Source organism: Netta rufina, assembly GCF_964035555.1.
Source record: "Netta rufina genome assembly, chromosome: 4".
NCBI classification, from domain to species: domain Eukaryota; kingdom Metazoa; phylum Chordata; class Aves; order Anseriformes; family Anatidae; genus Netta; species Netta rufina.
In genome coordinates this window covers 53,204,455-53,225,888 of record NC_140127.1, presented here as the reverse complement: position 1 = coordinate 53,225,888, position 21,434 = coordinate 53,204,455, and the positions used below count along the sequence as shown (strand labels likewise).

The following is a 21,434-nucleotide window of genomic DNA, read 5'->3' as shown; positions in this document are numbered from 1 at the left end:
GATTGCTCCAGAAGACAGAAGTATTGATAGAAAGCTTGAATGTTAACAAGACAGTAATTGAAATAGACTTAGGTAATGATATAGTAAAGGGAGAAGAAAAAAATGTTTAGAGAAGGGCAGTAGAAGATTCCATCCTCAAAGCTCATGCTATTTTTATTACATGCTCTTAATTCTACAAACTATGTTAATAGCACTAGTACGTAAAAGTGCAGAATTGGAATGAGTTACCATCTTCAACTAGTAACGTTAGAACTTACTTTAGGTAGCATTGGAACTTCCTTTCTTCCAAAGTATGGTAACTTTTCTTAGATGGCATCCTTGAAGACTGAGGTCTGGAAAGCTTAAAATGAAATACAATTAATTTCAACTGTGTAATTTGGAGGGGGAAAAATTCAACCTTGTTGGTAGGTATGAGGCATCAGGAAACAGTCAAAATAATGTTTCATATTTACCCTGTCCGCTTTTGTGGCTTTTCATTTCATTTGGTATTACTCTTGGGGATGTTTTATATTTTGGTATATTTTACTTAATTATAATTTGCACATTCTATTTCTGAAATAAGTAACTACAGGTGAATGTACACATTCAGTATACCTAATAAATATAGATTCTGATTTGCATAAGCCAATATGACTTTTAGATTTTGTTTATATTCATTTATTTATAAAGTATGCAAAATCTGGAAGTATCTTCTAGGTAATACTTCTGAGTAAATTTAATTACTTGAAAACCTCTGCATTTAGAAATGTGGGCTTTGCTGAAATAAGACTAAGCTTGATTAATACTCTGGTTTAATTTCTAATTTGCTTTTGTCTTTTGAAGGTGGAAGATATCAACTAGAGATAAAAATTCCAGAAACATATCCATTTAATCCTCCTAAGGTAATATAAACACATTTTACCAAACTATTTTACCAAAATAGTTTGTCTAACAAGTTGTTTTGAGTATTTATTTGCTTGTGTGTGTATCTGTGTAGTACTTACCTTCTGTTCCTCTAGACAGATGTTGGGGCTGTCTTTTCTAGGTAGAAATCATGCAGGATGTGTAACTGTTCAGTCAGATGTGTAACTATTCAGTCAGAAATACCCTCTGATTATTCTTCAGAGTGCAAGCTGGTAAATCCTGGGCGGCAGTTTACTGATGCTCCTGTAATTTCTTTTTGGCAAGATACAGCTTTCAGATAGTTCTATTTGATGCAGAGAGTATTGATTTCTGCCAGCCACACCTCAGAATCACTGAAGAAATGCTGTATTAGATAGTTGTTTATTCTTTTAATTCCTTAATTACTTTAATTCCTTAATTACAATTAATAACTCCATAAGCTATAGTTGGTGAAGTCTTGGGTTTAACCTGCCAAATTTCTAGAAATAATTAAATGCAGCTAGACATGCAGTTGTTATGACCTGCAGGACCAATAGAAATAATAACATCTTATTGTAAATCCACAGAAGGAATACATAAAATTGTAAAAGTGCACAAGGATGAGAGATGTGAAAAATGTTTAAATTTACTTGCATGTTTCTGGAACTTAGTGCCCTTCCAGTTTTACTGCATCTTTTTGTGTCTTTCTAGCATTTTCAGTTTGTCTTTGCTTCAATCTTAACTAGATCAGAACAGTGTTCTTCCCCAGCTGTATGCAGCTGCGATTTTATATTCCTGTACCCTTGTTTAGTCCCTTCTTCAGGGGTTTATGATGAGTCAGCAGGCTCCTGAGTTATCTTACAGCTGTCTTAGAGCTTCTTGATTGGCTTTCTGGTTAAGTCTGAAAGATTTCTTCGATTTAAGAATGTCCTACATCCTGTTTTTTTTTCACTCTAGTGTAGCACTGAGAAGGAACTAGGGAAGAGGAGGAGGGGAGAGGTGTCAGTAGCTCTTAGCTCTTGTCCCTTGAGTGACTTCCTTGAGTCTGGAGTGAAAGACACAGTTCTTCTTACTGAAATGTCCGTTGGTTTCAGTTCTCTCATCTGCACATGTTCTGGTGGGAGCTAAAATAAGGAGGGCTGAAACTGGCCATAGACCCTGAAAGATGGGTCTATGGACCGTGGTTTAATTGCTGCTTTAGGGCTTGGTGCTCATTGCCAAGGCTTATGGGTAGCTGTTAGAAACTGAGTGCACTGTAGCATAGTACTGCTTTTTCTGGAGTAGGAATTTGTGAATTGGAGGCCTTTTTGCTTGTGTCTAGCCCTGCCTTTCATCTGAAAGATTTCTTTATCTTGTTCAGAATGTGGTCTGACAGCCATTGTTAACCTGCATTCACTGTGAGAAAACACCCAGAATTTACATGGTGGGTTTTTTTGTTTGTTTTGTGGTGTTGTGTTGTTGTTTACAGAGTTGAGGCAGACATGATCTCTCAGTTTCTGTACTGGAAAGCAGAAATATATCGCCTCACCTCTTTATACACCATTTTGTGGATTTGATTTTATCGTAGCCCTGTATGTACAGTATCTTGCAGTAGTACTTGACAAACGATGTGTACTGTGTGCTTAACATGCTTGCAGATCAGGGGCAAAAGATGAAGGAAAATCTGTGCCATTCATAAAATGACAAGAGTTTAGGATTAAGAGATACAGATGGGAAATGCAGAGACAGGTGAAAGTCGGTAGAAAGCAGTTAAAATGCAGCTTAAGAGGTTTGAGGAAAATGAAGAAAATTCTATATATAATCACAGGTTTGCATACATTCCTTTCAGAGGACAGCTTTGCTTCATGAGAATTCTAAAATAAAATGCTACTTTTAACTTTCTCGGTGTCCTTAAAATTAAAAAAGATTTTTAATGCACGCTTTATAAGCGTGAATACACTTTTTAGTGTTTAAAATGTGGACGTGATCAATGAGTGAGTGCTGAGACTGCTGTTGGAAGGATCTTGTCTCAGCTAAGAAAAATAATCTATTTAGGGTTTGGTTTGTGGAAGAGCATTGTGCATAGGAATAACAGGACTAGAAAGTTGTAAAAGTAGTGTGACCAAAGAAATTCTTTTAACTCCTATAGTTATCAGCAATTTCGCTGAACAGTGAGATCCAATGGCTACATCTCAGGTTCAGGGACCTGTGAGGAGACTTTCCAGTGTTTAAGCTAATTTGACGATGTTGGAAGATCTAAGTCTGTATTTAACTGTTGTTGGAACATTGGTAGTGTTGGAAGGTATTTCAAAATGACTTCTGGCGTGCCCATGTGACAGTATCCAGGAAAACAGCTGGGGATAATTTTGGTGTACTCAAATGGGCAGTCGTCCATTTCTCAGTAAAGCAAGGCTGTGTTGGACTTGCAAACCTCCTGAAATATGTCATATCTTATGTCTTTGTTCTGTTTTTAGCTTGATCTTTCCTAAATTAGTATTTTTCCATAATATGATTAGAAATGGTGCATTTTAAATGTTTACTTAATATACTGTATGTAATAACCATTTTATTTTTATTTTTTTAATTTTCTTGTGTTTTAGGTGCGGTTTATCACCAAAATATGGCATCCTAATATTAGCTCAGTTACTGGGGCCATTTGTTTGGATATACTGAAAGATCAATGGTAAGATTCCCTACAGGCTTAAATATGCAAAATCAAGTGTACCAGCCTCCTGGATGGGAGGCAGCAGCTCATGTTTGCATCTGTAATTTCATGTGTCCTTAAAGCTTAAAGTATTGCAGTAGACTATTTTGAGTTGAAAAGAGGATCCTAATGAAATAGCTGGGTAGTAATTTTGGGAAGTACTAAGTACTGATATTAACTGAGCAGAGAGCTTTTTTGTTTATTTTTGCATTAGGATTAGGGTGAGCACTTCATTGTTAATGATTTCTATGTAATTCTCCAGTAACAAATGCTACCTGTTGCCTCCTGAATTTTGTCCTTTCAGCCTCCTGAGGTGTAAGCAGAAAAACCAAGTGCTTATCTTCATTGTGATTCTTGGCTTGTGCTTCCAAATAAAATTAGTTCCCAAAGAGCTAAAGCAACACATGGAGTCTATCTGGGAATCTAAAAGTGTAAAAGGTAACAGGTAGACAATAGGAAAGAGGAGACCACCATACTAATTCTGTCTCAGTTATAGTTGATAATACTTATGATATGAACCTCTAAACTATTTGCAGTTAAATTGCTTGTCAATTGCTGACTTTGATTACTTGTTACTGGAACAGCTCTGAAAAGGTTGCAATGACCAAAATCCTTGGAACAGATCTGTAAGTGTCCAAACTGTAACAGCCGAGCTCATTGTAGGCTTGTTTTTCCAAGTGGCACAATATGAAGTACATGCACCACTTGTGCTGTAGTTCTGATGTCCGGCATAAGAGTGGAGTTCATCTTTGTTACTTTCCTCCATGTCTGCCCCAAAAGAATAGGAGTGTAATTCCCAGCTAGATCGATGCTCCTGACTTCCACAGCTTAATCAAGACCAGTATTGGTCAAGCAGGTGTCAGCTGGGTTTGGAAGAGAAACTCTAGAGCAGAAAACTCGAGTTCAGGTCTTACAGTTGACACATTGGGAGTACACTTCCGTATGGTGATAAGATTATGTGAAGCGTGGCATAACTAAAATGAAATACTAAGAAGCTGTACTTGTTATTACTTGTCTTCTTCATTATTGGAAGTGCTTATTTTTTCTTACAATCTTGCAGCACTTGACTATATTTCAGGCAGTGTAATCTTTCAATGTACATGGTATATTGTATAGTTTTTCTATCACTAAAGCCAGTACTTCTCTAACCTACACGTAGCTATTTATCCCACCCTACAACTGTACTGGAGATACACAGTTGAAGAAACATTTAAGTGCAGTTTCCTCAGATTATAACCAGTTTAGCGAAAGGGCAGAAGGAAGGCTGGCTGGTTGATTTCTGTGCTGGATTTTTTTTCTTTGGTTGGCTGTTTTGGGGTTGTTTTTAGTCAAAATAACAAACTTTGGGGGATCTTTTTAAGAGATTGTTTCACTGGTCTGATCTAGAGCATGTGAGCCTACCTGGGAGAGGGGTTTCACTCGGGTAAAGCTTAGATAGTGAGTGCACGGGAAGGCATTCTTTATTTCTAGCAACAAAGATGGCTAACAGGGAACTGCATCCCAGTGTCATTAATACTCTCCTGCAAGGAATTTGTCCAAAGCTTATAAGTTCAGGGTTGTCTTTTTTCCTTCCATCTTTTGCTACTTCTTTACGTGCTGTCAGGTTGCTTTATTCACAGTATCAAGGTCTGTGACTTTAACAAGTATCTTCAAGGCTATCTGAAGCTCCTAAACTCCTGTGGTTTTTTTTTAAATGACATCTGTCGCTTTCTACCAAAAACTTGGAGGAAAGAGTTCCTAGCAGAAGCAGAAGTCTGCCTTATTTTATCATATTTGAAAATAAAAGCGAAGTCACTTAATGGATTTTTTAAAAAAACATTTTCTTGTTTCCATCATGTTAATATATTCTCTAATTATTGTTTCCTGTGAGGAAGGATGAATATTCTTGCCTCTGCAGCAGTGGACTAGGATTCGGGAGACTACACTTTGGAACAGGTCCTGGAACAGGTCACCTTTGTCTTTGAGCATTGCCAGACATTGACTTAAAACTCAGTCTTATCCCACACAGTTGCTGCTGCTTTAGGAATTAGGCAGTTAATGGCTTTCAGATGAAAGCTCCTGGCCTCTTCAGCTGCTGATCAAGCTAAAAAATGTAAAATATCAAAAGGCAACAGACAAACATTTAAGACCCAAAGAAAGAATGAGCTTCCTCTTCTATTTTTTTTTTTTTTCAAATTGAAATTTGGCAAGGAAGACCAGGAGAGGAGATTTGACTTGTGTTCTTGTGATCTTTGAAAGTTAGGTCTTGCACAGATCACCTAATCTGTGTCTTAGTTCTGCCAATAAAGAAAGCATCTTACCTTCCATCATCAAGATGTATACAAAATAGGGGTATTTGAACAAGAACTGCCTTCTGTGTATTTAAACTCTGGCACAGGGAGCACCAATATCACACCAGTTGTGCATCATTGAACTCTTCCTTTGTAATGCTGTCTTCATCTAGAAGCACTGAGGGAAGAATTTCACAGACCTTGGTGGTAGCAGTGGGGTAAGGCTGCTTATGTGCTATATGCCCTTTCCAAAATGATTCTTGATGTAGTGATCCCTTAATTTTCTAATGTGTTGCTCTCGGCGATTTTTTGTGTGTGGTCATCTTTGTTCTGTTTTTTGTTTTTTGTTTTTTGTTTTTTTTTTAAATCACAGCATGGTAAGTGAAAATTGCTAGCGTGGTGTTGAAGTGCTTTTCAAAGCCCCAGGTCCTTTGGGAGAAAGGACGTGGTTCTGGCTACATCCGTCCTTTCTTGTTTGAACAATTTCAGTGTGATAGTTATTGATACCTGAGATACTCTGGTAGTTTTGTTCTAGAAGGTAGACTTAGTCTCAATCTTTCAAGTCAAATCTCTTAGTAACAAGCTCGGTTTCTGAAGTGCCTTTGACTTGTAATGGTCTTAACTGAATAATGCTCTTGTTGCTGTGGTTTAAATGTAACTTGTAAATTCCAGTTTGTATCTGTGGTTTTCACTGAGGTCAGTGGGAGCTGAAGGACAGAACTTGGGCCTATGAGAATTTGGGCCTAATATTGCTTTTTTTTTTTTTTTAAGAGTTAGTAAAATGATATACACGACAAATACAAACACAATTTTCATGTATTTCTGTAGTTAAAACATGTTTCTCCCATACTTACCCATCCCGTGGTAATGATTTTCTATTCTAATGAGCATGGCTGAGATATTGTTATGCATATTGGCAGAAGCTTTTGTCAGATTGTGAAGTAATGCCTTTAAATGTTTTTGTAATGAGTTTAATGAATTTCTTTCTCCACAGTATACGGTTGATGCTGAAATTCTCTGCAGCTGTGGATTTTCATGTTTAGATTTGTAAATACCTGTTGTGCCACTTTGTTTGCAAAACAACTATTGTTTGTTGGTGGAATTAAAATTGGTGTATGATTTTATAGGAAGAATATCTTTTTATGCTGATCTGATCTGACTCCTGTTATGTGGTTTCGCTTAATGTAGCCTATATTTATCTTCCGGGCTAGTGCTCTATCCCTTAATTTTACTCTTAAATAGAAAATGTATCCAATACTTTTTGTTGAAATCTGAGAGCCAAATTGTTTGAAAGCTGTTTTGCATGCATCCCTTGAGCAGTGAATATCAAACGGGCGTGTTGTGGCTGTGTGCTGCTACAAAAAACTATTGGCTGTTGTGGTTTTGACAAGCAAAATAAAAATTAATTAGAAGAGTGTGGCTGTGCTGGAGCATTCAAGCTTCAGTTTTAGTTGAGATGCAAAATCGTTATTATAGGAGGTAATGCAATTTTCATGCATAGGCAACAACCAGTTAGTAGTAATCATCCCGGGCATCTATACCTGCTGGGTTTTGCTCAGGTTGTTTGAGGAACGCGGCCTCTTCAGAGCTTTGAGAGGAATGTGGAGAACATTAATGCTGTTTGAGGTAACTCACTGGCATCCTGCCATCCCCCCCAGCCCTGATGTCAAAGCCCCCCCTGTCCAGTCTTGCATTTCTCCTCTTGTTAGTGACTCTACAGCAGGCTTCTGCTTAAAGGCCTGATTCACCTCCTCCCTCCATAAACCCTTGGTACAAATTCCCAGAGCTTTTCTCTTGGATCAACAAGTTCAGTTTTACCACAAATTGAATAAATATTGCAGATTATTTAATTAAAATAAAAAAAAAGCAGTTTCCAGCAACCATGCTTGGTTGACAGAGCAGAGCAGCAGCCTGCTGGCTGCAGCCGTTCTGCTGGGCTACCTTTCAAAGGTGAAGTACCAGAAAGCCTGTGTTCTGAGAGGGGCGTGTGGAGCATAAAGAGAAAATTATTTAGCCTTTAAAAATGATGGAAGAGGGAGAGAAGCTGGCAGTGTTTTTGTAATCCTCTTAGGGCTCTTTCAGCTTATCAAAAGGTAAGAGATTTCTTACCTCGGGCGTGCTGGGCACAACTGGGTTGCCGTGCTTTATAATATTAGCATTGTGCTCACCCCCAGCTACGGCTGCTTATTTTTAATGGAAAAGCCCCAAGATTAAAAAAAAAAAAAAGGCAAGCATGTCGGCATATGATGTACAGACATCAGATCCATCAGCTTCCTGATTCACTCCAGGTCTCCCTTAGTGGAGTACGTTTCTGCACTTCACTTACAAATTTAACAAATGCCATGCCAATAGAAAGCCTGTATTGGGGAGAGGAGGTGCAGGGTGGGGGCTTTTGGTTTGAACTCCTTTCCTGTTTCTCACTCATTTTATGTATGTCAGGATAGCAACCCTGCGTAGTGGCTAAGCAGTGTTTTGGGGCAGGGTCAGGAGTTACTAAGTTTAAAAGAACCAGAAGCCAGTAGTGTTACGGGACTTGTTGCAGGGCAAATAGGATGCTGGGACGTGAAAGGTTTACCTTCAAAGCTCATGATATATGCTGCCTGCTTTTTATATATAATTTATAAGGCTTCAAGTGAATTGCTGTACCCTCCTTGAGCACTGTGTTCCAGGAAAGACAGGAACCATTGGAAAAATCCAGACCAAAGCAATAAGACTGATGGCCTAAGCAAATGTGACCTTAGCAAACCATTTCAGCATGCCGAGTAGCGATCACAGTGAAGCACTGAAACAGATTTTCCAAGAAACTTGTGAGGCTCCAGTTAAGAACAGATTAGACAAAAATCTGTCAAGAGTAATACAAACCCGTGCCTTTAGCAAAGAGGAGAAGGGGAAAAATAATTTAAACCCAAACGTGCAGCTAGCTTGCATTACTAAAGGGAATTGCTTGAACTTGATGATAGCATGTTGGTGCATAAATCCACACCTAGAAATGAGCTTCAAGTAGAAGAGGAGTTGGAAATCTTTTTTCTTCAGAACTATGTTCCTGCAAAATAAGCCTTTGAGGAACACTGGAAAAGGCAGATGATGGCTTTCAGTTGCAAGTTGGTCTTAAGGAAAATCCTCACAACTTTTTTTTGCAGCACATTCTTTGTAGCTTGTGGGCCAGGGATTTTGTGTGCCTGCATGTTTTCTTGTTTGTTGTGTTTGTTTTGTTTTTTTTTTTTTGTGCCACTGTCAGCCTAGATTTTACTCCAGAACTGATGATGACAATCGTTTCTGCTCTTTGCTAATGAGGAACAGGTCCTGCTTCTCCAGTGTCTGTGAATGTAATTCTGCACAGTCATCTCTATTTGCTTTATTCTCCCCAGAGAAAGTAATGGGAAGAAAGAAGAGGACTTTTTTTAAGGAAATGGGGGAATAAGAATCTATTTTTAGCTGTCCCTCCAATTTCTTCTGGGAATCTTAATTTGTTTCTGAAAAATTAAGTCTAAACTATATAAATACAAAGTCTTTTTTTTTTTAAGCTTTGATCAGGAAAGCCAATGCATGTCCTCAGGGTAGAAAATGTTAAATGAGTATATGACAGCTACACTAAATATGTCAGATTTTCTTTACTGTTAATCATAAACCTTAATTTTCCATTTTTAATAGAAATAACCTGCTACAGTTTCAGCTTTTTAATAACTTAAGGGTATTTCTTTGGTTGTATCCAATGAAGACTGTCTTAGTATGCATGAGATGAGGAAGCCATTCTGGGAACTGAGACTTGAAAAGTTGTAAACTACATTTTTAAACCTTTTTACATATGTAGCTAAACTAGTCATGTCTATAAGCTTATTTTTTAGAGTTTGAGTTGTGAGTTAGCATATAGCCATCTGTATATCCAAATGGATGAGGTATTTATTTTTATTACTCATTTTGAAATCGGAATGTCAGAACAGAAGTTCAAATCCCAGTATGATTTATATAAAAATCTACAAACATAACAGATGAGCGAGGACTGGAAGGGCCTACCAGGCTTGAAAACCAGAGACTGCTGGAGCCACCACAGGACTTATTCTAGCTGTTCATGGCACTTTTTGTCCTAAGTAAACCTGCTGCCCCCCAGATCTATCATTTCTAGTCCTAAAAGGTACAGTGCAGATAGAAGTAAATAGCTTGTAAAAGTGCTGCTGAAACCCCTTTCTTGAGACTTACTCCAGTTTTACTAATGGTAGTATTTCCAGACACCTCTGAAGTAGGAATTGTGTAAAGGGAAGTCCAGAACAGCTTTAATTTGGTGAAAGTAATTACAGCATCGGTTATAGATGAGAGATACTTAATGTGAAGTCTTTCCTGAGAATGACACTGAGCAGCATAATGAAATAACTGGGCAAAAAACAACTTTGGGCTGTGGTAGTTTCTGAAATTCCGTGCATAAAAATAAAAATTGTGTCCCTTTTGAGCTTTGGCCTGAAAGAGTAGTGGCCTGTGACACCTAGGTGCCAGACTAGTTAAACACGTTGCATTCGGATTTGGTCAATAGTAGCAGCTACTGCTATGAGTTGTGCCAGCAATACGTGAGTTAAGCAGATGAATTTCAGAATGGTATCGGTCAGCAGAGATGACAGCACAGGAAATTTTAAGAGCAAAATAGCACAGGTGTATGTGAAGCAAAAATATTTTAATATTCTGTCACCCTGTTTTTGTGTGTGTGTGAGATTTGGGTATAGAAGAACAAGCTTTGTACTCTTGAGTTTCCTGAGTTAGCCAGGTTCTCATCGTGCAACTGAGGCTGTTTCAATAACTAGGTGTTCTTTATCTGATTAAACATCTTACTAGTTAATCCCAAGCTTTCTTTGTAATTTAAAGCAGCATTCTTTGGCTTGGGGGAAGCATTCAGCTTGGAGTTGAAATACTTAAATTGACTGGAAGAGTCTGAAATCCTGGGGAAAAAATGCTTAGTTACCTAAAGAATAGGTTTGGAGGGTTTGTGATGGTTTTGTGATTTGTCAGAGTACAGATCTTGAAGCACAAAGGCTTTTTTTTTTTTTTTTTTTTTGAGGAGTTAAGTCTACAAAGTTAAGCTTGAGGGACTTGAAGCTGATGTTGCGGTTGAATTAAGACAATATGTGCTAATTAAAATCTCTATCACTTGGGATGTTTCTCACTTGCATTTTGATGTGGAACATTGCACTGTGAAAGCTCAGTGTGATTGTCAAGCAGTTTTTTTAAAAAAAAAAAGCTAAGTTTCTAGGAAAAACATTTAAGAACTAGAAATACTTAGGGAAGAATGCCTTATTTGACTGTGAGTGACACAGCAGGAAAGCTGTGCATACACGTGCCTAGGGATTTAATATTCAGGCGTCACAAACTTACTTCTCACATCTTACCAGCATCTGTTCATCAATATGCTGTGCCAGAGTACCTCGATACAGTGCTTATGTACTGGAAAACATTCAAGCTTCTGGAACCTGACACTGGAAATAGACTTGCAAACTGTTTTTGTATCTGGACTGTCAGGTGAAGCTCCACCCGCTCCATCAAACTCACTGCACTTACTTTCAGCCTTCTTGGGGAAAAGAAAAAAAAAAAAAGCAATTTTCTGTTGATTGATACTTCTGTTGATTGTTCCTGTTTCACAACTTTCCTTTAGCATTTTGTGTGCCCTAACTATCTTGATCAAATGTAAGAGGTCACATTTTCCCACTTACCCTTCTACTAGTTCTTAAGCAGGGTAAATAGTTTTCTGTGTTAGTTTGAACATCCGTCCCTGCTGGCACCACAACTGAGTCTACCTGGCTGCTCAGCTCAGTGGGGTCCTTATTTGATTGCCAGTATGCGCCAGCCGACATGGTAGATCACAGAGGTGGTGTTCATTATCTTTATATTATTGTATTAGTAGCTTACTATGTAAACCATTAAATTTTATTGGGGAAAATGTCATATTTAAAATGGTACAATGCAAAAGATACCAAATGTGTAAAATTCCTCATCTGTTATGAGAATTTAAAATATAGGTCACTGTTTCTGTATATGCTATTTTGCTCTCAAGAGTGCCAGCAGAGGGAGCACACATGGGCTGCAGGTTCTGTACCTAGAGTTTATAAGCAAGGTACTTTTACTGGAAGTAAGGAAGGACAACGCAAACTTCAGGCTAATTTTTTTTGTGTAAGTGAAATTAATTTTAAGCATTTAAGGTCAACTGTGTAGGTCAAGGACCATTCTCCAAATGCTTTAGAAAGCATTGTTAATGACAAAGTCCACATTTAAAACTTCATTTCAGTATGTATTGAATGGTGCTCTAGTTCCTCTGAGCTGCAGCAGTTTGAAATTGTGACATTTAGCTTTAAAAACTCTCTATATTTTTATATCTTCTGTTATAGGAATGTAACTGCACAGATGACTAAAGATATGGGATTTGGTAAAGTCATTTTCAAATTTTAATTTTAGGGCAGCAGCAATGACTCTAAGAACAGTGTTGTTATCACTGCAAGCGTTGTTGGCAGCTGCAGAACCAGATGATCCACAAGACGCAGTAGTGGCAAACCAGGTAAGGTGCTCAGCTGACTATGAACTTCTAACACGTTTGTAACCTTCCTTAACTCAGATCAAGTCCCAAGCCTTGGGAGAGAGAAAGGTTTTAAATAATCTATTGGAAAATTGCTTTACAGTAAGCATGAGTTACTACAGTGTCTTTATGACTTTTACTCTCTAGGTTCCAAAGTAGCAGTTATTTTTACAGTGTCAAGAGATTTAATGTCAGTTTTCTTCCTTATTTAGTTTGTCATGAATGTCAGGAGATAACACAGTAAAACAAATGCCAGTATAACTTGCCTTTTAAAATCTTTTACTATTAAAAACGCTTTTACTATTAAAAAAAAAAAAGTGTTAAAGACAAGTTGTAACTTGGTGTTCATTGCATTTGGTTTGGCTTGTAGCTCCTCTCCTAGATTATTAGGAATATTGTAGAGCACTGTATTTGATAATGTCAAAATTTTGAGTAATTACTTGTAGCATTCAGTCCTGAGATGCATTTTATCTGAATGATACATCCTTTGTATTTAACCTTTGCAAGTACTTGGGGTGACTATTTTAGTCACTAGTTAAACAGGTATCAGTAGAATTCTAATGAAATCAGCAAGGTTTGTTACTCTTGAGACAGTAGCAAGAATTTATAAAAATAGTGTTAATTGGGTCTTGTTCCACACCAATTCTACTTAAAATGTTGATTAAAGATAGGAATGATCATTCCATGACTTAATAGTTTGACAATTTTCAGCAAAATCTCAAGTATGTATGTGTTGTTTGCCCTTTTTTCTCAGGGGAGAAGGGAGAGCAAGGGCTTGGCTTTGAAATTGACTGATAATAAGGGTACATTTCAGTAACAAAAAACCCAGTCAAGGAAAAAGTTCTTCCATCATCGATCTTATCTCTATCTTCTCTAAGTCAGCACACTCTGGGAAAGAGAGACTTTTTAGGGAAAAGGAGCACGCACTTCTGTGTAGGATGATAGTTCATCAAACCTGTCAGGTTTTAGAGGGAAACATGGAGATGGGAGGTAGCCCAGTATGTCACAGGGTGGAACAGTTGGGTTAAAGCTACTCAAATGTGTATATTCAGGTGTAAGTGTAGAACATCTGCTTCTGTTGGACTGAACCCCTGTAGGCAGGGGGAAATCCTTGCAAAGGCCAGCAAAGCCACCAGGCATCCCATGCAGATGATGCCCCTGCACAGGTTTTTCTTGCCAGATGTTTGTCCTTGCTGTCACATCCTCTTTTCACGTAAACAAAAATCAGTTTTTTGTTTTTTCACAAAGAAGAAAAATGGAGTTTCCCATTCTGGCTGCTGCTACTAGAATTTTGTGTGGGAATACTAACAGTCCCATAGAAACATTTCAGCTGGAAATGGTTTTCTCTCAGACAAAAGACTTCAGGAATCTTCCTGGACTCTGAAGAGCAATTTTCCAGGCTGCCTTTTAGGTGCCTGTAGGGATGTGTGCAGCGGGACTGTGGCACGGCTGGTGTGGGGAGGATTCAGTTCTCCTGGTCCCTGCAAATATCTGCATGAAAGCTGCGTTAGCAGATTGGCCTTCAGTTATGTGCTTGTGTATGTCAGTAGAAAGTGATTATAGTCCCTGTGAGAGATGTGATGGTAAGCATCCAGATCCTCCATGTGGGGTGGATGGTTTCTCTTGTGTCCCCTCTCCCATCTCTCAAAAAAAAAAAAAAATTTCCAAAACCCCAAATTTACAAGGAATTATTTCTCCTCCATGCTTTTACTTAGTGAATTTACTGAACTATTTGTTAGACCGCTAAACTGTCCGGGTAAATGGTAGTGTCCTAGAAGAGCTAAGCTGAATCTCCAGGAGAGCACAGTGGTGTTCTGCTTAAATACAGGTGTTTTTGTTTTAAGTACAGCAACATAATTGACTGTGATTCCTGATACAGAGGCATCAGTGAAGGTGCCTGTAGTCTTCTCAGTTCAGGGAGAAGCTGGATTATTTACAGATAACTAAAGCAGTTTTATTTATAGAACAGTGAAAGCTAGTTCTGAATAAAGTGTGGTTATGCAAACACAACTTCAGTGCTTTGCGCTTCGTCTGGTTGTTTATTAGGCTTGTGGTGTGTTCAAATATATTAAAAACAGAACAACAACAAAAAAATCATAATAACTTGGGGGGAAGATACGTTAAGAGCAGAAAAATACAGTACCCCAGGAGGCTACTGATGCTACACTTACTGCTTGCTTGTTTCTTGTAGTTGTAATAAAAAATTTATTTCAGATTACTGTGTGTGTATAATAACACTGAGTTATTCCCAACAGTAGATTCTCTCCTGTTTGTTTTAATGCCATTAATAACTGGCTAGTAGCTACACAGATTACTTAATGTAGGGCAGAATTAGTGTGAGGTGTACAGAGCACACAGTGCAGTGGGTTGGGGTGTGTGTTGTTGGAAATAAAATGGAATGTGAGCACTGTTCTCTTGAAATGTGTTTTACAGGTTTAATGATCATTTACATGCATTGGTAAAATACGTAGAATGATAATAAGTTGTATTTCTATCCTTAAAATGTGTCTAAATAGTTTAATAGTGTATTTCCCAGTATTGTCTTATTATTTAGTGCTAAAAGTAATCACATGACTAAGGATGGGAAAACATTTTTTCAACTGTAATGATTAAGAGGGAAGAAGTTGTCTTTTAATAAAACAATATATGGTTATCTTTATTTAAAAAAATCTATTTTATAGATGAAAGTTGCTAAAATGGGAAACTCCTCCTGCTTTGTTGTGTACCACTTATGACAGCTGACCCACTTTCTTGTCTTTGAGTTCCTGGCACTGGCTGAAAACTCTGCTCTGGTCCGTTCTGTTGTTTACCAGAAAACTTGTTAGTGGCAAAATGGGTGCAAAGTAATATTTACATGCCCTGCGTGGTTTTTATTTTCTGATAATCGATAGCTTGCGGAGTTGCAATGTCCTGTTTTCTCACACATGTTCACCTATTTTTTCAGCCCTTTTTTTGGTCACGCATACAACCCTTATATATCCTTATTTTCCAGAGGAAGCCCTGCAGTAAAATGCTAACCCTCCCCAAAAAACTGCAGAACTACTTGCAGTGTGCAAAACCAGGCATATTTCCTAGTGATTAGAGAAACATGTTGGTGTGCAGTGCATATATTCAGCAGATGTCAACACAGGGGCAGCTTGTGCTTTGCTGCACTGAATGTAAAATCTCAGTAGCTGTGCTAAACACGGCCACTTAGCTCCCGATCGATGCAGCTGAGAGCAGTAACTGATTGTACTCATAAAATACCTGTAGTGCATAACTTAATCTAAAGGCAAACACATGAAATTAAATGCTTGCACAGGCTTTCTCTACAAGAAATCCTCGCCTCCAAGTTTCATTTCAAAAATACGGGGGTGATCCGTGTGAAACAGTGTTGAAGGTGTTACAGAAAGAATTACGGGTAGGAATCTGCCGCATCATCGTACTGTTTGCTTGGACTGCTGAGCTGACTTAACTTTCCCATTCTCCCCTCTCTCTCTTTTGTGTAGTACAAACAAAATCCAGAAATGTTTAAACAGACAGCTCGACTTTGGGCACATGTGTATGCTGGAGCACCAGTTTCTAGTCCAGAATACACCAGAAAAATAGAAAACCTTTGTGCTATGGGCTTTGATAGGGTAAGTATCTATAACTTCAATGTTCTTCCACCTCTACCTTCTTTGAAATAATCTTCTTACAAATGATCAGTTATTTCTTGACAAGTGGCAAACGTGTTCTGATCAATCTGCAAACTTCTCATTCTGATTCTCAGCTTCAGGCTCACACATTTTAAATACTGTTTTGCTTTTTGTTTTCTCATTGCAGAATGCAGTAATAGTGGCCTTGTCTTCAAAATCATGGGATGTAGAGACTGCAACAGAATTACTCCTGAGTAACTGAGCCATGTAGAGAGAGCTGCTTCGGTAGTCCAGCTTGCCCCTTCTGGAGGAGCATCACCATCTGTTATTTTTAGGATTCTATATAGATTCTCTTTTAAAACTGGCACTCTTGCCTGATGATGCTATCTAGGCACTATTGGAGACTGAAAAACCGCTCTGTAAATAAAGCTAATTAAACGTCTGTGTAAATTTAAAAAGGGGAAATACTTTAATTTTTTTCTTACTAAATATTGTAAAAATTCTTTGAGCTCAGCTAAAATAATGGGGGAAAAACATGCCTACTTTAGTGTTTAGCAGTGTGACGAAGACTAGCAGGAACTTGCTTCAGGATTTTGATTTAGTAATTCAGAAAGCAACATTTTTGAGTGTTAGTCATCAAAATTGTTGGTGCCACTCATCACAGCTATCTTACTGTTTTTAACATGGATCCTATGTGCCTGTGGATTGACCTATATTTGCATGCTTGTACTTAATAGACGTATTAGGTAGGGTCGCTGAAGAGAGCACCATTTAAATACTCGAGTGTTCTTGTACCTATTTTCCTGAAAGACTTAAAAGATTTACCCAAAGTTCCAAATGGTGACCTATTCAGAACCTTTTTCTTCCTAGCTTATAAAATGGGAAACCTCAGTGTCCTCTCCCTGACATCATACAGCTAAAAACCCTCGCTGGATTATTTCTCGTTATCTGTTGGAATTGTGTGCCATTTACAGTAGCCTAGGCTCCCCTCTAAAGAATATATTTTGAATTATCAGTGATGATTTTCATCCATCGTATTTTCTACACATCTCATAAGGGTTTATTATGCCTCGATATAGCACAAAAAGATGGAGCTGGTTTTCTTTACTTTTCTTGTCTTAAATGGATGTAAAATGTTCAGTATATCCTGGATAATATGATTTCACTGGATTTGAAGGAGGAAAACGCTAATTCTCTAGCATACTGAGAATTATTTTTTTTCTTTTGAGTACTTGATATGATGCAATCAGCTGTTTTTGCAGCAGTTTTCTAGCTTTATTTTGGGCTTCAATTTAAGGATTGCTTACCAGGTACTTTAAAATTCATCCTTGCTTGCATTTTTCTCTAGTTGACACATGGAGGCTGTGTTGGTGTTTTTTCTGTACATACTTCAAATGCACATAGAAGTAGAAGTGTGTTCTCAATTTAGCTTTCTTTTGGATTGATGTTTCTGATAAACGAGAACTGAACTCTTATCTTGGCTTGTACATACAGTCAGTCGTTTTATTCGTATTAAAATGACATTTCATCCCGAGTGCAAAAGCTTGAAAATTATTAGTTTTGCAACTTCAAACACTAGTACATCTATTTAAAGAGAGCGGTAATGCCTTTATGAATATGATGCTAACTCTCGAGAATATATCTGACAAGGAAGTTCAGAGAAATCCTGAGAATAGAGCGGGGATCGTTGCTCATAAAGTACTGTACAAGTCATCTTTTCCGTCACTGTTTCTTCTCCTGAGCAGTAGGATTCATGGGGCCGGGGTGGGGAAATACATGTCTGTTTGGGATTTTTCTTGAACTATGAAGTACAAGTTGAAGTAGTTTCACACTTCGTAGACAGTCTGTTTATAAATTGTACGAGAGGAAATCAGAAACATTGTTGTATTTGTTAAATTTCTGGAGCATAGTCATAGTAGAACAGAACCAGAAAATAGAGCTGTAGAGACCTAACTAGCTCAGGGATGTTCCCTGGGCTTTCTGTCTGACGTGTCCAAGCTTAAAATATTTCAGGGCACAGACAGTAAATACTTGTAACTCATATCAGTGCAATACTAAGTGCATCTGCTTAGTCTTTACAGCTTTTTAAGGTGTAGTCAGTGATTTTTTTTTTTTTTCTTGAGTTAGTGTAAATCATTCTCGAAGATGCCAAAGGAAATTGTTTTGTCTTTCCTTATATTTATTTATTATTTTTTTTTTTTTTACAAAAAAAACCTGCTACTGTTCGGCTGGTTTGCTAGGTGAAAACCAGGGGCGGTAGGAAACTGGCAGATGCCACTTGTGTTAACCTCACCTCGCTGTCTTTTGTTGTACAGGCTAAGAACTTCTTGGTTACATCAACACCTTTTTTTTTTTTTTTTTTTTAATACCCTGGTGGTAATTATAAATTGCTGACTACTTTCCCTTGTTCTTCGCTGCTATTTATCAAGAGAAGGAACTTGGAAATCATTGTCAGGGGACGTAAAACTTCTCAGTTACGGGCTGCTGAATGTGTCTTGACAAGACCGGTCTCCTCAGAACACCGCTGGGAGCGCGTGCCCGGCGATAACCCGAGCAGGTTTCCCAAACTGTGGCTGAGGGGGTGAAGGGAGACGGGGAGAACAGAGGAGAAGGTGAGGTGGTCAGGGCCGCCACTGCAACAATGTTTGTTGTGTTTTATTTCTCATAAAGTTACCTCATTTTCATCTACAGAAAAATGCTCACCTTCCCCTGTCCCCTTGTGTATAGGCGCTGGACACTGCTTTTTGCCCTCCATCCGCGTGCTTTATAGCAAAGATACCTTGGTGCTAGCACAGATGCTGGCAGAGGGAAGCTTCTCAAGACCCGAGCTGGGAAGGAAAGATGGCCCAGCATTTGGGGAGACATCACGGTCTGAAGTTCCTATGAGTGGTGACGTGAGTCCTTTATAAGGAGTGTTCTTGTATTCCTGGCAATTATCAGAGTTGAGTTTAGGGGTAACGTTGTACCAGGTTAGTCGAACTGCAGCTGGGGCTGAGCCCTAGAAGTTTACTGTTAGTGTTCAGTTCATCAGTGTGAGTTTGCATGTGTGAAATCCTCCTTCTGTTTCGTGTGAGCATCTCTGTGTTCAGGGCCCCGTGCGTTTGCAGGCTGCGGCACGTTCACCGCTTACTTAAAACAGGAAGGTGAAACGCGGGGACAGTTGAGTTGCTTTCTAAGCACAAATAAACCCTGCATTGTCTTCCGCCGTTGTTTAAGAAAACAGCTTGGAGCAGGGCTTTTGAAATCCAGACGGCCCAGTTGTGAGCAAGGTGTTGGTACTGGAGCTCGCTGCTCGCCAGAGCATCAGGCTTCGCTGCCCAACGCTGCGATGTGCATCTGGCCAAGTGGTTTCTCTCTCATTTTGTTGGTGGGGAACAAGCAACTCCTGTCACATCCAGTTCCTCAGACTTCAGTACATTTTTGCTTAGAGGTAAATAAATGTCTTTGTGTTGCCAAAAGCCTCAGTTTTCCTCTGAGTGCCAAAAGTCCTCCCCGTATCACCCCCACTTGCCGAACTCGCAGCTTTCTCCCGTGAACAAGCTGTGTCCTCAGTGTGATGGACTGGTACATCTCAGAGACAAAACCTTACAACATATCCTTCCAGTAAGACGTGGCACTCAGTGCTGCTCATTCTGCCTAGCCCAAACTTCCCATCGGAAGGACAAAGCTTGCCGCAGCTTTCAAGTTTATAGTGGCAGCTTTTCATGCGAGTGAGCGGCTTTCTACCACGGCTCACGTCAGCTGCCAGAGCACATGGGGCCTGGACTCTAACTGGTTCAAGAGCATTTGTTTGAGGAATTAGGTACCAGTGGTGTAGGAATATGTCCTTTTTTTTAATTACCATTGTATTTAACTCTTCCAAGTAAATTAGCACTGGAACACTGGCATAAGGAGTATAGGCTTTTTTTTTTTTTTCTGTGTGTGTGTGTGAAAAGAGGAATTAAATAGCCAGAAAGAAGCTTACCTTGTAATGCCAAATCTGCGTTAGATGGTGTGGGTAACAAACATTTAAACTATGCAAATCCGGGCTTAGCAGCTGTGAATCAGACCAGGCACTTCAGAGCATATGGGTTGCTTGTTTGATGGGGGAAGAGGGAAGGGGAGGGGGAAAAGCAAACCTGAACAGAGTTTCAAGCAAGAGTTCTTGTTTACTGCATCGGTCATATGCTGTTACTGTGAAATGTTCCATTTTCAGAGCAAGGGGAAGCTGAGCTGTGTGCATGGCCCTTGCTTCCTTCCTAAATACCAACAAAAGCTTAGACTTGGAGGCTTGCCCAAAGGGGAAAATGATAAATAATTGAGCAGTGAAGGTTAGCTTTATTTAACGTCTGCTTATGAGCAGGCACAAGAAGATGAGAGGTCCCCTCCTGCTCTGTTTTGCTGGCCATGGAAGCTGATCAGGAGCATCTTGATGAGCGTAGCTCTGGCTTGTGATCCAGCGATTTGCTTTGTAGGACTTGATGAGCACTTGGCTAAGAAATAGCTCGCGAGAATGCGTTTCATCACGCCATCTATTGCACCACTCATCGAGTGCCTAGGGCTCTTTCTGAGAAGACCACGTAGGTGGTTTCACTGCTACTGTCCTCATTTCCCCGGCGCAGCATTCTCCCATGGCCAGGTAAAGGGGCAGTCGCTTCTTTCCTCTTGTGAGTCCGATCCCCTCCAACACCATCGGTAACAACACGTAGCTTGCTCTTCCTGCTGGTGCTGTTAGCGTCATCGGCCGATTCATCCTTAGCCTCACAAGGCCAGCTGCCCTTACCCCACTTTGCTCCTTGCTCGGTTATCCCAGCTGCAGCGCTCTGTAGTCAGCGGCTCGAGTTTTCAGCTTTGTTCTCATTCGACAAACTCTTGCAAGTCATTTGCACTGTACTGTGATGTGATGTTCCTTCTCTGCTGTTACCTGCTTTGTAGGCATCCAAATAGCTAGCCGATTGCTTACGGTGCTGAGCCATTCGTTGAAAATGTAAGTTGAGAGACTCAACAGCTGAGGAAATGTACTGTGAAAATGCTGTACCTGTCCATTTCTGGTTTCCGACAACTGCTGGTGCTCTGTTGTGGTGTCTGAAGGAGGCTGCCATCATAAGAACGCTGATGTCAACTGTTGAAGAACCCTGCTTTACACTTTCCTTTTCCATCCGAAATTCTGACTTTTCTTAAAAAAATATATATATAAAAAAAATAAAAACAAAAAAATTACAGAAATATATATATATTGCAGGAGGTTGATTCCTGAGCATCAGGCTTCCTGTAAAGGATGAGTGGGTGGGCTGGAATGCAGCATCAGTGTTTTTTGTCTTGAAAATAAAAACTACACAAACACTTTTGTACACAGATGATTTTTTAAATAAACACACATTTTAAAAGATGTTGATTTTCACTGGGAATGCTTAACAATAAATGCATGTTTCCCTGAAAGCAGTTTTCATTTTATTTCTGGGAATTTGAATTGT

At 39.1% G+C, this 21,434-nt stretch overlaps 1 protein-coding gene across 1 annotated transcript in view; it reads left to right on the top strand.

Moving 5' to 3' along the window:
- The window catches only part of UBE2K (ubiquitin conjugating enzyme E2 K), a 37,617-nt gene extending 19,435 nt beyond the window's left edge, over window positions 1-18,182 (top strand). The window contains exons 3-7 of the mRNA XM_084286412.1: window positions 823-881; window positions 3,441-3,523; window positions 12,247-12,346; window positions 15,853-15,981; window positions 16,169-18,182. Of these exons, the coding sequence (XP_084142538.1) occupies window positions 823-881; window positions 3,441-3,523; window positions 12,247-12,346; window positions 15,853-15,981; window positions 16,169-16,243 (446 nt within the window). The 3' untranslated portion in view covers window positions 16,244-18,182. The remainder of the gene's footprint in view (window positions 1-822; window positions 882-3,440; window positions 3,524-12,246; window positions 12,347-15,852; window positions 15,982-16,168) is intronic.
- The last annotated feature ends 3,252 nt before the right edge of the window (window positions 18,183-21,434 follow it).